The sequence below is a fragment of the Astyanax mexicanus genome, chromosome 19 (genome assembly GCF_023375975.1).
Source record: "Astyanax mexicanus isolate ESR-SI-001 chromosome 19, AstMex3_surface, whole genome shotgun sequence".
NCBI lineage: Eukaryota > Metazoa > Chordata > Actinopteri > Characiformes > Acestrorhamphidae > Astyanax > Astyanax mexicanus.
In genome coordinates, this window is record NC_064426.1 from 27,694,936 (window position 1) to 27,710,491 (window position 15,556).

The 15,556-nt window shown below is 40.3% G+C and overlaps 1 protein-coding gene across 2 annotated transcripts in view; it reads right to left on the minus strand.

Moving 5' to 3' along the window:
• Window positions 1-485: 485 nt before the first annotated feature.
• znf652 (zinc finger protein 652) overlaps window positions 486-15,556 on the minus strand; it is a 28,656-nt gene continuing 13,585 nt past the window's right edge. Inside the window, exons 1-6 of one of the 2 annotated variants that reach the window (XM_007256309.4) lie at window positions 13,504-13,766; window positions 11,736-13,321; window positions 9,131-9,278; window positions 7,752-7,867; window positions 6,092-6,236; window positions 486-4,753 (exon numbers count right to left, since the gene is read on the minus strand). In XM_007256309.4, the coding sequence (XP_007256371.3) occupies window positions 4,167-4,753; window positions 6,092-6,236; window positions 7,752-7,867; window positions 9,131-9,278; window positions 11,736-12,791 (2,052 nt within the window). In that variant the 5' untranslated portion in view covers window positions 12,792-13,321; window positions 13,504-13,766 and the 3' untranslated portion in view covers window positions 486-4,166. Of the gene's footprint in view, window positions 4,754-6,091; window positions 6,237-7,751; window positions 7,868-9,130; window positions 9,279-11,735; window positions 13,322-13,503; window positions 13,767-15,556 lie in introns of those variants that run through there. The other variant, XM_007256308.4, reaches the window with a different exon arrangement.

Sequence of the window (15,556 nt, forward strand, 5' to 3'; positions counted from 1 at the left end):
ACTGATGATGCAACCACCTCCATGTTCTTTTGCCAGGATACCAGAAAACATACTGCAGTATCATGAAGGCCACACACAGTTTTACCCATTTCAGTACACCACTTAAGCACAATGTAAGTGTTCCAATGGCCTTTAACCGGCAAGATCAGCTGGGTGTTTTAGGAACGTGATACGTTAACATAAGGACAGCCTTTCTTAACCCGTACTTACGCAATGTTTCTGAAATCTTTGCTTATCTAATCACTATTCTAACTTCTCTGTGATTCTCCACCAGTGCCAAACAGCTGTGTTTCTGTGGATGAGACAAAAAAGGGTCAATAGGTCATCACAACACACACACACACACACACACACACACACACACCACAACCACATACACACACCTCTGACCCACTTCCATATTTGCAGAACATGAGGAACCTTGCACTTTTCCAAAAAAACAAACACACACACACACACACAAATAAATGCAACAATGTCTGAAATATGGCTACTTAATCTTTTACTTCCTAAAGTTAGCAGAAAGTATGTGTTAAATGAACATTATAAAAAAGGCCCGTCAGTAATACATGTCCATCTTTTTTATAGATATATAAATGATCAAAAGAAGAAAAAAACAAAACAAAAAAAAAAACAATAAAATGAAACTCGGAAGTTGGAAGTTGGCAAAGCTGCACATCTGAGTACCAGACACAGTGATGCAATCACACACACTGCTACAGTTGAGTGGTAGAAACAGGGGGTGGGGGGGAGGGGGGACAGGGACGAGTCCTCTGGGTTCAAAAGTCTCTCCAGAGCGTTACATTAACATGGTCTGGTTATATGTCGTAACTAGAAAGTTTTAAGTAGAAAGTGCATTCCATCAACCAGGGGAAAAGGAGGAGAAACAGAACTTTTAACAAAAAAAAAATCAAATAAAACTGTCTAAATAAAAAGATAACACTATGCCCGTCATGAGAACCATAACCTTTTTTTTTAAAGTCGATTCAGAGTAATTGTAATAAGTTTTTGATTTTATGCCAATATGATAGGACACTAAAATAGTAGACAATTGTTTTTTTTAAAAGAGCAGTGAGCTTTTCATTATTTAGAATATTCAGATGTTGAAAAAAAAAGGTTAAAATTCCCTAATGAATAAAACATTAATAAAAACAAGATCACTATTTTAAACAGACATATGTCAAAACCAGCTTGTTCACAGTAATGAGGTTCTCCTCACAAATTAAACACAATTGGTCTGCTAAAATGAGACATAATTATCAGAATTATTGTGACAGGCCTTGATAAGACTTGGCAAATTGGTACAAACAGGAGCAGGATCTATGAAAAGAAACCAGGGTAGTAAATCACTCTTTTAATAATAAATGTGCTACAAAAGGTTTACAACAATAGACATGGTTCACTAGTTTATTTCTAAGACAAGTTTTTCGACTGCAGCTCTGCTCCTAAAATTATGGATACCATTGTCCTCACACTGGAAAATTAATAAACCTCAAATTCCAGAAAATGCTAACTAACTAACTACTTTTGCTTGCAACTGTTGCTGAGACTAGAAGAAAACTAAAATAGAACATCATACTAACTAAATGTGAAATGGAATACTATGAGCTTTCACAACAGCTTAGCATGCTGGCTACCAGCCTCATCCCACTTTGCTATAGCAGCATTAGCCCATATGCTACCCATATGACTTCTGTTACATTAGCAAATCCCAGCTACCCAATCGATTCTGTGGGGAAGTATGATTAGTCAGCATGCTGAGCAAACCAGGCCCAGCCAGGTTTGTAAGCGTTCTTTTTCAGGACCGTTTTGGTGACCCTCAGTGTTCAGAACCATTCAAAGAGCCTAAGATATCACTCAAGAAGAACCTTTTGTAGCACCTTTATTTTCAAGAGTGCAGAACAGTTAAAAGAATAAAACAAAAACAAACCAACAAAAAAAAACAGAACCTCAACACAATCAGTGCGGCTCATTACTGATTCTCCTCCCTTTCCAAAACCCAACCATCTAACTCACAGGTCTCTCACACACACACACACACAAACACATACACACACACTCAGCCGCTGGACACCATCAGCTATGTTCTGTCAGTTTCAGTTCAAACCTGTAATGCAGCAGTAAAGTGCAGAGAATAGACAAAGAAAATAGGGCTTTAACACACATTTATACACACACACATTTATACACACACACACACACTCATACACATCCAACATTTTATCAACCAAAAGAAAAGGCCAGCGAGAGAACCTTTTGTTTTGCACTCGCAATCTTTCCAAACCCACTTTGTGCATGCACTCACACTTACACAAACTCACACATCCTTATGATCATCATCTACATAATGGACAGTCATGTAAAAGAAAGAGAACTTAACAAGCAGCTTTCAACAACACCAGCACCGTCGTCAGGGGTCTACCGACACAGATACACACGCGTCGCTGCTCACTACAGTGCCCATCCTGCACATTCTATTGAAAAAACGAGTACAAATAAACCTCTTCTCTTTTCTTAAGCCCCAAAACACACTCACACTTAGAAATTTCCTCTTAAAAACAGTAACAAAGTTTACAAATAAAAATGTCAGGTAAGTGGGTTAGATCATATAGAACACAATTAATGAATTATTCGCTTTTTTTCCTCCATCATGTCTTTCAGTTCCTCATGACACATCACAGCATTGGTCATTCTCAACAGTCACATTCCTCCGACCGCATTGAAAAGATTTTCCAGGACGCACCCGAGGGTCTTTTCTAGAACGCACCCTCGCTTCAACAGCAATTCATCAACGTAGACTTTTTCTTTAGTGGAACACGATCGATTTGACGACAACCAAGAAACAACAAAGTAAATGTTACCTTATCTACTGAGTTTAAGTGCCAAAAGTCTGCATGTGTGGGTTTGTAGACACGCACAAACAAGTGTTTGAATATATATATATTTATATACGATAAAAAGGTGTATTTTTCCCGTGTAGAGAATCCTGAACTGCATTTTGTATTCGTAAAAGTGAATTTCTCTGAACGTAAGAGCTTCCACAAGTGGATGTTTAAAACCCGTAGAACCTTGGCAGCAGCAGCTAAGAGAGAAAGAGTGAGAGAAATACTGAAAGAATGTTTGTAAGAAAATCTGTAATAAAGCTAGAAAGGAGAAGCTTGAGAGGCAGCGAGAGAAAAGAGAATGAGAACAGGGGAATGAAGAGCAAGAGAACAGGGAGCGAGAATATGTAAAAGAGTCTGTCAAAAAAAAAACAGAGCAAGAGAGAAGAAGGCAATAAGGAGCTGAGGTGAAAAAGAAGCAAGAACATGCCACAGAGAGCAAGGGGGGAGATGGAGAGAAAAGAAAAGGAAAACTGAAGAGAGTATTTTCTGTGTTTAATGTTTTGCCTGATTCTTTGTCCTGTGATCATGTTTCTGTAAAGCTGCTTTGTGACAACACCAGTTGTAAAAAGCGCTATACAAATACATTTGATTTGATTTGAAGAGAGACAAATGTGTAAAAAAAAAAGAAAAAAAGGAGATAAAACAAAAAAATAGGTAGAGAAAGGATGGGACAGGATAGCCAGAGAAAAAGAAACGTGAGAGCCAAGAAAAGAAGGAGTGAGGCACGGAAAAGACACAGCACGAGAATGAGAGAAGGTGAGACAAGAGTGAAAACACGAGCGCAAGACTACAAGAGAACAAAGCAAAACAGAGAAAAACGGTAGAGCAAGAGAAAGTGCAAGGGAAAGCGCGAGAGGCACAAAGAGACAGCAATAGAGAGAAACAAGAGCCCGAGACTGAGAGAGATGTGCCAACTGAATGCAGTGGCAGGTTTTCATCATTATGATGTAAGTGGAATCGATCCGTAACGGTATTTGAGGTGTAAAACGATGCTTTGTAAATTTGTCTGTAAGAACTTTCTTTTGAGAGAGAAAGAGAGAGTTTATTGAGGTCATCATCTGAAGAATCGTTTCTGATCATGTGTGAGCTTCTGCCGACAGTAAGCGATTGAGTGTTTCTTCCTCAGAAACACATTAACGCTGAATTCCATCCTTACAGTATTGAGCTGACAGTATGTATCTGAGAAGCTGTGCCCTCTTCTCTTGGCTGAGGGGAGGGCAGACTGTGTTGTGCGGTTTTACGTGGTTTTGCATGTTTCTGCATGGTGGTTCTGCGTAGTTTTCAGTGGTGCTGCGCAGACCCTTGTCTCAGATACGTCTCCTCGTGTGCGCAGTGGTTGATTGGCTCGCTCTTAAACAGGGCAGGAGGCGGGGGCAGAAGAGAGGATGGGACGGAAAGGTGCTGACTCGACATGGGGGTGTGTCCAGAGTGATGGACAGGGGTGTGGGTGTGCGATTGATGGTGCTGTGTGGGTGCGGCCGGCATATGCAAATGAGAAAAGCCGTGTCCAATCCCTCCTCTCTGACCGAGGGTCCCGGGGGCGGAGCCGATCATTCCCTGACCGACCGTCGCAATGTTGGAAGTGGCCTGGGACGGCTGGGGTGTGCTGGGGGAGTGGCCAGAGGAAGAGGGGGTGTGGCCTGGTATATGGATGGGAAGGGGCATGGTGGAGGGCTGCAGGGTCATGGGGCTGGTGACCCGGAAGCACTTTTCACGATGCGCTTTGAGCATGTTGGAGAAGCGGAAGCGCTGGCCGCACACCTCGCACGGATAAGGCTTCTCTCCGGTGTGTGTTCTGCGGTGGCGCTTCATATTCGGCCGACTGGTGAAGCTCTTCCCGCAGATCTCGCAGATAAACGGCTTCTCACCTGCAGACAGACAGAAAGAAAGAGAGAGAGAGAGACAGAGAAAGAGAGAGAAAGACAGAGAGAGAGAGAGAGAGAGACAGAGGGGGGGGGATGAAGCAGGACAAATTCGATTTTTAAAAAAGAAGGCTTTGTGAACACCAATCCACAGTCAGACTGTGTACTAATGAAGCAAATTTCAGAACATGATTACCTCCCCAGGAGCGGTTGACCAATGATCGACAAGGTTACAAAAGACCCCATGGTAACTTCTAAGCAACTGAAGTCCTGTCTTACATTGGCTAATATTAATATTCAAGACACCGTTAGGAGGAAAATCTTTTAAATAACAGACCACACCTAGACCACCCGCTGGGCCCCAAACCCACCAAAAGAAACCACTTGAAATTAAACTTACACTGTGCTTAAAGTCAAAAGTAACTTGAAACACTCTAGTTTCACATTAATTTACCCTAAAAGCAACAGTTTTAATGCAATTATACGAGAAATTATTGTTCAGTACACCAGCATTTCCTTCCACACATCTAGACTCCTAAAAACTCATGTGCATGGCAGGGTTGCAAGGAAAAAGCCACTGCTCTCTAAAAAGAACATGCAGTTCTTCCTGCAAAGGGGGGTCAGACCAAATCCTGAAAGCAAAAGTTCACATATTTTTGCCATTCAAAAATATGGAACATTGGATTGTTTTACTCAGTAAATAAATGACCAATTATTATATCTTATAGCACTTTATGTTTTCCTCTTCTGACAACTTTAATGGAGATGTGGATTTCATTTTCCAGCAGGACTTGACACGCTGCCCGCTCAGTGATTTTTGGGATCTCTGATTTTTTGGGTTTTCATTGGTTGTAAGCCATAAGCATCAACAATAAAATAAATAAATGCCAAAAATAGATCACTTTGTGTGTAATACATCTATACAATCACATTTCACATTTTGAACTGAATTAATGAAATAAAGTAACTTTTTAATTATATAATTTTTTTAGATGCACTAGTATATAAGTATTGACAATGTTCCATTGTGAATAAAATATATAAATCATTGCATTCTGTTTTTTTATGTGCAGTGTGCACATACATCTACAGTGGCAACAGCAGATCTAAGTGTGTTTAACATACTGCTAATGTGTGTGGCAAATGATATTAAAGGCCACATCTGGAGAGGTCTGGGTGTGTTCCACCACAAACTGCTACTATCCCTTGCTCAAAATGCTAAAAGAAGGCAGAGAAGAGCCTGAAATTAGGTAGAGGATTTGGGGCAGCAGAGGACTAGTGTCTGTTCACCATATGTTTTTAGCAGAATTATGACTGTCTGTGTTTTGTGTACATATAGCTCACCTGTGTGCGTCTTCATATGCTCATCGAAATACTGCTTCATGTTGAAGTCTTTGCCACACCACTGGCACATGAACTGCTTGTGTCCGATGTGGATGCTCATATGGGAGCGCAGCTGATACTTATACTGGAACCTCTCATCACAGTTCTGCACACACAGAAATAGAGAGCGTGGGCGAAAGCAGTAACGAAACACAGCTTTGTAATATAAACGACATGACCTGCTATTACATCTTATAAGCCTGTCATTACCAAGATATTTATACATCACCCAGCCCTGCTCAGCCCAGCCCTGCCAACGTGCATGCATGCACGCGCGCACACACTCACACACACAGTTTCTTTGAAATGACAGACCACACCTAGACCACCCGCTGGGCCCCAAACCCACCAAAAGAAGTTATTTAAATAAAACGTACGCTGTGCTCAAAGTCAAAAGAAACTTGAAACCCTCACAAGAGTTACATTACTTTACCCTAAAAGCAACAGTATTTATGCAATTCTACGACAAATTATTGGTCAGTACACCCGCATTTCCTTCCACACAGCAATACTTAGGTTACACAGGTTGATTTGCTATTTAACAACTTACAACATTCAACAATCAAAATTTAATACTATACGGCAGACAGTTTGTCTATCCAGTCTATCCAGTATAGGATTAAAGGATTTTAAGTGCACTTTATAGTGCTAAAAAAACAGTACTTGAAAAACAGCCTGACAGTCAGAATGGAAAATAACAGGATCTGATATTTTTAGGTGCATTTCTGGAAGATGTTCCACATATTCCACGCATTTTACTGGAAATGCAAATGGAAGCTATTTAAGCAGAGCCAGACTGGTCTCTCCAGTCACAGACCGTCATTCAGATGTGAAAAAGCTGTGTGCACAGTATGGGTGCACTGGTTAAACAAATTTAGTCAAAATCAAGTCTTTCAGCCTTTAGCCTAAAGCTAATAAGTCCAAGTTAAAGCTATTAGCAGCGTGTAGCACAAATGAATTCACTATTAAAGAACACACACAGTATTTTCCTTCCATAGACAGGTCAATATAACAGTATCCAAAGCTAACACCATCACCATAACCCACGAACACCAACACCACAGCCAACAGGTTTAAATTAACTATGAACTGCAAACACAGTTATGCCACATTGAAAGAGCATTTTGTTTTTTTTCAAACAAGTTTCTTGTTTGAAATATTGCAAATATGAGCTGTCTGAAAAACAGAAATGAAACGAACATTATGAAACTTTCATGTAAATGTCAGTTTTGTTTACAGTGATGCAGAGGAACAGATGCAGGATGTTATTTTTATTTTTAGTTCAGTCATTAAAATGAACCTGGTTAAACACCAGGTAAACACCCATACAAAAGGGGTATCACATATACACATATAGAGATGACACAAAAGGCATAATCAGGCATTTCAGTATGTGCATATAATATGTGTGTTTGCTTTACTTAACTGTGACAGAAGTTATAAATGCACAATGTGGGTGTTCAAGAATATATATATATATACATATGCTAGCTAAAATACAGGTGGCATTCATTCTTCTGTAAACAACCGCACAATTACATACAACTTACAATAGTGAGGTCAATAAGTTGGGTAACAATAAGGTGTGTGTTTGTGTGAGTGAGAGAGTGAGTGTGTTTACCTCACAGCGGAAAGGCTTTTCTCCTGAGTGCTGAAGCGAGTGCACCTTTAGAGACATGCTGCGCTTAAAGGATTTTCCACAGGTTTCACAGGTAAACGGCATGTCCTTAGTGTGAGCTGAAAACGAAGACAGTGTTTTATTTCTGTTTGCAATTTCCATATTTTTTCTAAATTGGATTTTTTTTCTAGCTCAGAATCTTTTTGACACCAACTTTTCGCTCTAAAGGCGCACATAAAATCCTTTAATTTTTCCAAAAATCATCAGTGCGCCTTATAATTCAGTGCGTCTTATGTATGAATTTTACCAGGTATTAAGGAGCAGTAAAGCCACTCCGCTGAAGTGCAGAGTTATACAGACGTTTAGTTCTGCAGACTGGAGTAGTGTTAGAATTAGCCGCAAACCGTGCTAGGCGCTAGCTCTTTTGGTGTTCAGAAGTGAGTATTATCGGCCTTTAGCCTGCTGCTAACCCTGGCTAGCACTGCCTTGTTAAATGTTAAACTGCCTTTTACCATGTTAAAACAAGCTAGCTAATACTGCCTTGGCTTACAAGTTCACTCAGTTTAGCGCTGTCGGGTAGCATTTATTAGCACTAACCTCCGCTAGCACTAGCAGTTAGTTGCTAATGCTGCTGCACCCAGCCTTAGTGGAATTCTGCAAATCTAAGCTTACTGCAAATAAACAGAAGCACTTTACTAACCTAAATAAAAAGTTTCAAGAAAGAAATATGTGTAGGTTAACATTCAGCACTCAGTTTTGTTTACTTAGCTTAGCTTTACTTTAGTACACCACCCAGCAGCGAGACCTGCTGAATTAGAAGGAAAACATGGCAACCCCTTTCCTTACTATTGTCGTATAATGCACTTTATAATCCGGTGTGTGTATCTGGTATGTATGACAATAGACCAGAATATAGACATTGCCTTATAATCCGGTGCGCCATATAGTGCAAAAAATACGGTAATTTAAAAAGGCAAGAAGGCAGCCAGCCTTTTTGTTTGCTAAACAATCAAATGCTCAAGCTAAGTTCGCTCAGTTAACATTACTATCCTAGCCCTGTACAGCTCCTGCTTTATCTGGTAAACAGATATTCAGGTTAATAAGTGATAAGCGCTGATTGCCTTATTTCATCATTTGATTTCTGTGAGTAGAGCAAAAAAATGAACTTAAACCTGCCGTTTTTTGCCTGTATTCTATACAGCAGTAAACTTTGTATTAATTAATATTCGTCTGGTCAGGAGGGAGGCTAGAGAAAAAACTCCAAACATTCTCTATTCTACACATTTCAGGCTGCACATTCTGTGTGGACATCAGTGGAGGGTGTACACACATTAAACCTAAAGCTTTTTGGTGGAACAAACTGTGAAATTTGTGTCACTCACCGACCATGTGCTTGCGGACATGGGCCATTGTGTAGAACTTCTTCTCACAGATCTCACAGGCAAATTTCTTCTCGGCAAAGCCATGGACAATCTTAATGTGCTCATGAAGAGACCACAGCTTCTTAAAGGATTTATTACACGAAACACACTGTGGAACCAAAGAGAAGAGACCGAATACACAGTTACATTTGTTAAAACTGACATCCATATATTTACACAGTACAAATCTTAAAATATTCCTCTAAAGCAGGGTTCAAGCAGTCCTGGTTCTGACACTCTCCCTGCCCAGCACATTTTAGAGGACTGCCTTCTTTTGTCTCAAAACCCACTGCAACTCTGAAAGGACTTGTTAATGAGCTGATTAGTTGAATCAGGTGTGTAAAGGAAAGGGTAAGCCATAAACTTGCATCACAGGGGGGGGGGGGGTTGGGGGGGGGGGGGTGCCAGGACCAGGATTAAAGAGTCCAACACTAACATCAAGGTCTTCTCTCACAGTTGGTTCTCTGTCTCCCTCTGCTGGGGACATGAGCGCATGTGTCAAGTCTGATCTTTCACTTTCATTTCATTCTCAAAATAATATAGACCTTCCACTTTCAGTACATTTTATTATTAAAACAATAACACCTTATATTTTTAGCACATTTTATTATTAGAACAATAAGACCTTATATTTTTAGCACATTTTATTATTAGAACAATATAGACCTTTCACTTTTAGCACATTTTATTATTAGAACAATATAGACCTTTCACTTTTAGCACATTTTATTATTAGAACAATATAGACCTTTCACTTTTAGCACATTTTATTATTAGAACAATATAGACCTTTCACTTTTAGCACATTTTATTATTAAAACAATGTAAACCTTTCACTTTTAGCACATTTTATTATTAGAACAATATAGACCTTTCACTTTTAGCACATTTTATTATTAGAACAATATAGACCTTTCACTTTTAGCACATTTTATTATTAAAACAATGTAAACCTTTTACTTTTAGCACATTTTATTATTAGAGCAACATAGACCTTTAACTTTTAGCACATTTTATTATAAGAACAATATAGACCTTTTCACTTTTAGCACATTTTATAATTAAAACAATATTATATTGTTTTATTATATAAAACGTGTAAATATGCAAATTATTTTAGTAGACTTTAGTGGATTTAAAGACAAACAAAACAAGGTCAAGTCATCCTATTTCCTCATAACCTTATTTTACCTTTAATAAAAAGAAAAATGAAATGAAATAATAGACAAATAAATTAAAAGCAGCACATAAGAATACAACTATACTGCACTCCCAAATCAGTCCTTAAAAAGCCTAAACAACATTTCAGTTCTTTAATTAAAAACTGATATTTTTACCCTTTTATTTCTCATACAATATATTAAATATATGGCCTCACCAGTCACCTGTGCGCCTCTACTTTACTGCATGCACCATTAAAGGTATATTATCGTAGATAATAGTAAATTATCTTAACGTTAGACAGCACCTAAATAGTGACGATACTGCAGTACCATAATGATCATGAGAGGTGTTTCCTCAGACTGATAAACTATACTCACAGTCTGCTATAGCCCTCTTCTTATGTCATTTGTCTTAATCATGAATGGTCTAGCCTATTTTTCTTGTATGTTTAAGTATAAGGAGTATAATATTAATGAGATTAAAAAAAAAAAAAACTTATATTGTTAAAAGTTGTAGAACACCCCTATTACTGCACTTCTCTGCTGAAACTAAGGCCAATGAGTCCAAAGATAAGATAAGCTAAGCTAAAAGCGTTGTTGCCATGTGGGTCAGCCAGACGTGACTCTTCCTGAGTTTCCAAGAGTCTTTTGTAATCTCTATCTTTATCTGTAATTTCTCTAAACAAGACTTATATAATTTCAATATTTACAGAGTTATCTGTGTTTCTGTGTGTCTTTTTCTAATTATTATGATAAAAGTCTAAAGTGCTGTGTGTAAGTGTGTAAATGGTGCAGTAGAGAGTGCAGTAACACCATCTGTTCCAATACTGCTTAATTTTTTTTCCAGTTTTTAGTTCATTTGTTTTCCTTAAACGCCCTGGCAAATTTACTGCAAAATGTTGTACACTGGATTTTGCACCATTTCCTGTTATTGACTGGACCTGAAGAGCTTAAATGCTAAACGTTTAATCGGTAGTGTACGTGAAACCTCGCCACAACTAAAACTGAATGAGATATGCATCAAATCAATAAAACCATTATAATAATCATCACAGTATTTTTCTTCTAGAACAATGGTATATCTGAGGTATTCTTGATAGAGGTTAAACCAGCATTCCTCCACCATAGGCAGCAATGGTTTGAATGTACAATATTTCACACTAGAGGGCGCCAAATTTGCCAAACTCTAAACAAGGAACTAACTAAGTCTTCCTTCCACTTGCTTGTGACAGCACCAATTAGCAATGCTACCTAGTTTTCATTCAAGTACAATTACAAAATACTACTCTAAATATGTATTACTGTATGAATATATTAGATCATTTGATGCAATAAATACCAAATGGTATTGTTTGGTTAAAGAAACTTGCCCATACTGCCCCAGCGCGCCACAGCTCTCTCACCTGTATGTTCTTCTCGCAGTCCGTTTGCTGATGCAGCGCCAGCTCGCTTTCCAGCACAAACTTCTTCCCGCACTTGTCGCAGATCTGCATGCGCCTGTGCGTGACATTCATGTGCTTCTCCAGGTACCAGCGCGTGTTGAACACACGCGGGCATTTCTCACAGGTCAATGTCTCACGCTCCTCTCCATCGCCTTTTCCCGCACCTCCTGATGCGGAGGAAGGGGCGGAGCTCTTTCCATCACGGCTGGATCTGCGCTTTTGGGGCGGGACTTCGGCACTCTTCCTCCGCCCCCTGGTGGTCATGCCAGTGGTAACTGCAGTTGCTACAGCAGTGGATGGCTTGGTTACACGCCGGGTCTTTCGGCGTGGCTTGGCTCTGATTCGACCTCGGAGTGGCCGCTTGGCCCTCGGTCTTCGGCTCCCGTTCTCTTCTTCCTCGTCTTCATCCAGATCCTCCTCTTCCTCTGAACTTTCCTCTTCTATGCTGTCTTCCTCCTCCACTTCCTCTTCTTCCTCCTCCTCCTCCTCCTCTTCTTCCTCCTCTTCACTGTTGCTTTTTGCCTCTCCGGCAGGGTTCGCTGGGCTACTCTTCTCTCCTTTAGAAACGTGCAAGGTCTGGTTGTTGAGGTTCACCTCCACTATGATTTGCGTTCGTTTGCTAAACTCCTCTTCCTCTTCCTCCTCCTCCTGGCCTTCATCCTCTTCTTCTGTGCCTTCGGAAGTTCCTTCGTTCGTGGGTCCAGCTCTCGTGGCTCCCTCGGACCCGGCAGGCCCGGAACCTTCTTTGTAGTACTGCTGGAGGGGAACGTTCGGGTTTGGGTCTAGGTTAGGGGTCACCTGCGTTACTGATTTGGCAGCCATCTTGTTGTCGACCAACACTGAGAAGGGCTTGGCCCCGGCCTCCTGCCTGTAGAGCTTCGCTGATAGGTCGCTGTCCGCTGTAGGGGTGTGGTGGTGGTGGTAGTAGGTCTGTGCAGGATGAGCCCTTTGCCCTTCGTCCTGCGACATGGCTTCTAGATCAGATACCTCTTCCTTTAGGGTCTGGCACGACTTCATCGGTATGTGTTTGATGTCAAGTGTGTGTGTCGAGAGAGCGAGAGCTTTGTGTGTTGCCTGTACTGTTCTCTCAGCGTGGCTCGTGTTTCCTCTAGGCAGATAAAAAGAAGCAAAGAGGGTCAGATCCTACCCCTCCCTGAGAGTGCAAGAGGAGGGGTGGAGACAGGAGAGGAAAGGAAGGGGTGGGACCCCAGCGACACCTCAACCTAAACCAAACTGAGCCTCCATGGCCTCCGCATCAGAAGACGGATGGAGAGAAAGGTTCAGCAGATCCGTGGCTTCCCTTTTTCTACGAAGCCAATCACATGTGCGCCGTGCTCATGCTGGGCCAAAGCTGCTCCTGGGTCAGAGGTGATCGTGCCTCCACCGCTTGTCCCGAGAGCTCTTTGTAGATGACAGTATGGACCTCCCAACCACTGCTAATATCTGCTGAATCAGTTGAAGATGCCAAGGATTCTATGCTGAGATTAACCTCTCACAGTCATAGCAGCCTGCCAGATCTGCTTCAGAAGCCTGCTTCCATTTACAGCCTGCATAAAAAAAGAGAGAAAGAAAGAACTAAAATACACTTACATTTAGCTTGCTCATAAAAACACAACACAACAAAAATAAAGCAAAAGAAATCAAGATAAGAAAGCAATATAACAAATAAAATATGACTTAAATGATGAATGCTATTTAAAAACATAGATTGCGTAAGTGTTAATATTACCTGGTGGCCTAAAAAAAATGACCTCGAAACACAGATGCCATCTAGTTAAACCATGTTTTGTTCTCGAATGACAAGTCAGGCTTTCACCATCCCGTAGACGAGAGTGTGTGTGTGTGTGTGTGTGAGTCTGTGTGCGTGTGTGTGTGGGAGAGAGAAATGAAACTGCTGTCTGGTTAAGGTGCAGAGATCTAAAAATCTCACTACCACTCACACAAATATAGGCGCACACACACATACACACTCCTAACCACAAACGTTTCACTTCTGTGTGTGAGCGTGTGTGAGCAACTTACATTAAACCACAAAAGAGCTGAGTTGAGAAAACTAAACCCTTAAAAACACACACCTATTTCACACACACACACACACACACAAATACCTGAATATTAAATATCCCCACCCAATCAATTGCAGGCCTGTATGCCAACGGAGGACTACCGTAATCTCAATCTCAACATAAAAAGACTCGATTGGATTAGCTATATTATACATATACTGCCTATCTGTGGTAAATCTGGTAAATCTAGGGTATCATAAAGCTTAGAGGGCACTGAGGTCAATTTCTAGTGAGTAGAAGTGTTTGGGCATGCATTTGACTCAATGGTGCTTTATTCAGAAAGTTAATCAATCAAAGTCTTAATATAAAATATAAAGACCGAGACATGAGAACTCAACACTGACAATCACTCACAATCACCAAGTCCATGGTAATTGGTTTAGCTCAGTCATATTAAATGTCCACCAAACAGCTTTTTGTTTCTTCAATTAGAAACTTTACAAATGGCAAAAAACTTTCGGTGAAGACAATTTAAAAAAACACTTAGGCCCTGTTCACATGAATCTAGAGATTTTTATGAAGGTTTTTGTCTGCTTTTTTAAAAAATATCTTCATCCACACCAGCAGCGTTTTGGAAAATACCTTTCAAGAACGCTGAAATTAAGATGCCAGCCCAGTAGAGGGCGATCTTACCTCCTGCAAAATAACATCAGAAATAACAAGCGAACTGCTGAATAACAGGAGTATTCGGAAAAATTAAAAAAGCTCAATTTTATGCCTCTGCTGTGTTCTTAATGTAAGAGTTTAATTAAATGAAGTTTACTTGCAGAGACAACAGAAATAATCAAGCAGCTGTCCAAGTTTCTGGCTCATTCTGAACAAGCTAACAAAGTTAACAGAAAAAGATGAGCAGACTCACTGTGTGATGTCAAGAGTTTTAATAAAACTGTGTTAACCCTGTCCACACGTCTCTGCAAGCAGCAGAATTTTACAAAATTACCACCTTGGAGGGCGGTTTTCGAAAAGATCAGTTTTCATTGACCTAAAGCGCTGTATTTGTGTGGACGACAGGCCAAAACGCAGGCAAAATAATTTGAACTGGATTTGTGTAGATGGGGTTTCAAGGTATATATATATATATATATATATATATATTTATATATATATATAGGTGTATATACTTTCGGCATTAAGTGCTGTGCGAAGTTCGTGTGCATTCCTTACTGCCCTCTTTTTGAGGTGTGCACAGTGGCGATTGACTGACATGCATAGCTTTCACGCAGGAGTGTGTCTCTTGTTTTTGATGTACTTGTAGCCATGAGGATGGCTGCATATTTTTGCACAGGGTTGAATTTCCCTTTTTTCTTTTACCATTTACTCACACACTCACAGTGCCCTTGGGGTAATTTAGCATATCCAATCCAACATCTGATAGGAGTAATCTGGAATACCTGGAGGAAACCTGTGCAAACAGGATCACCTACCCAGAAACTGTGGGTTCAAGGCAGGAATACCCCCTAGATAAGTCACCGACCTTCGCAGGGGGCAGTTAAGCAAAGTCAATTCAACGTACAGGGGTAGTTAACCTGCTCAAAGCCAATTCAAAATGTGGCACAAGTAGGCGGGAGAAAACCGGAGTACCTGAAGAAAATCTGTGTGGATGGAAACACCTACCCAAAATCTCTGGGTGCAAGGCAGGAATACCACCTATGCTAGGTTGCAATTTGCGTGTTTTTGCAGAAGGAAACCCAAATACCTGAAAGTACCTGGAACTAC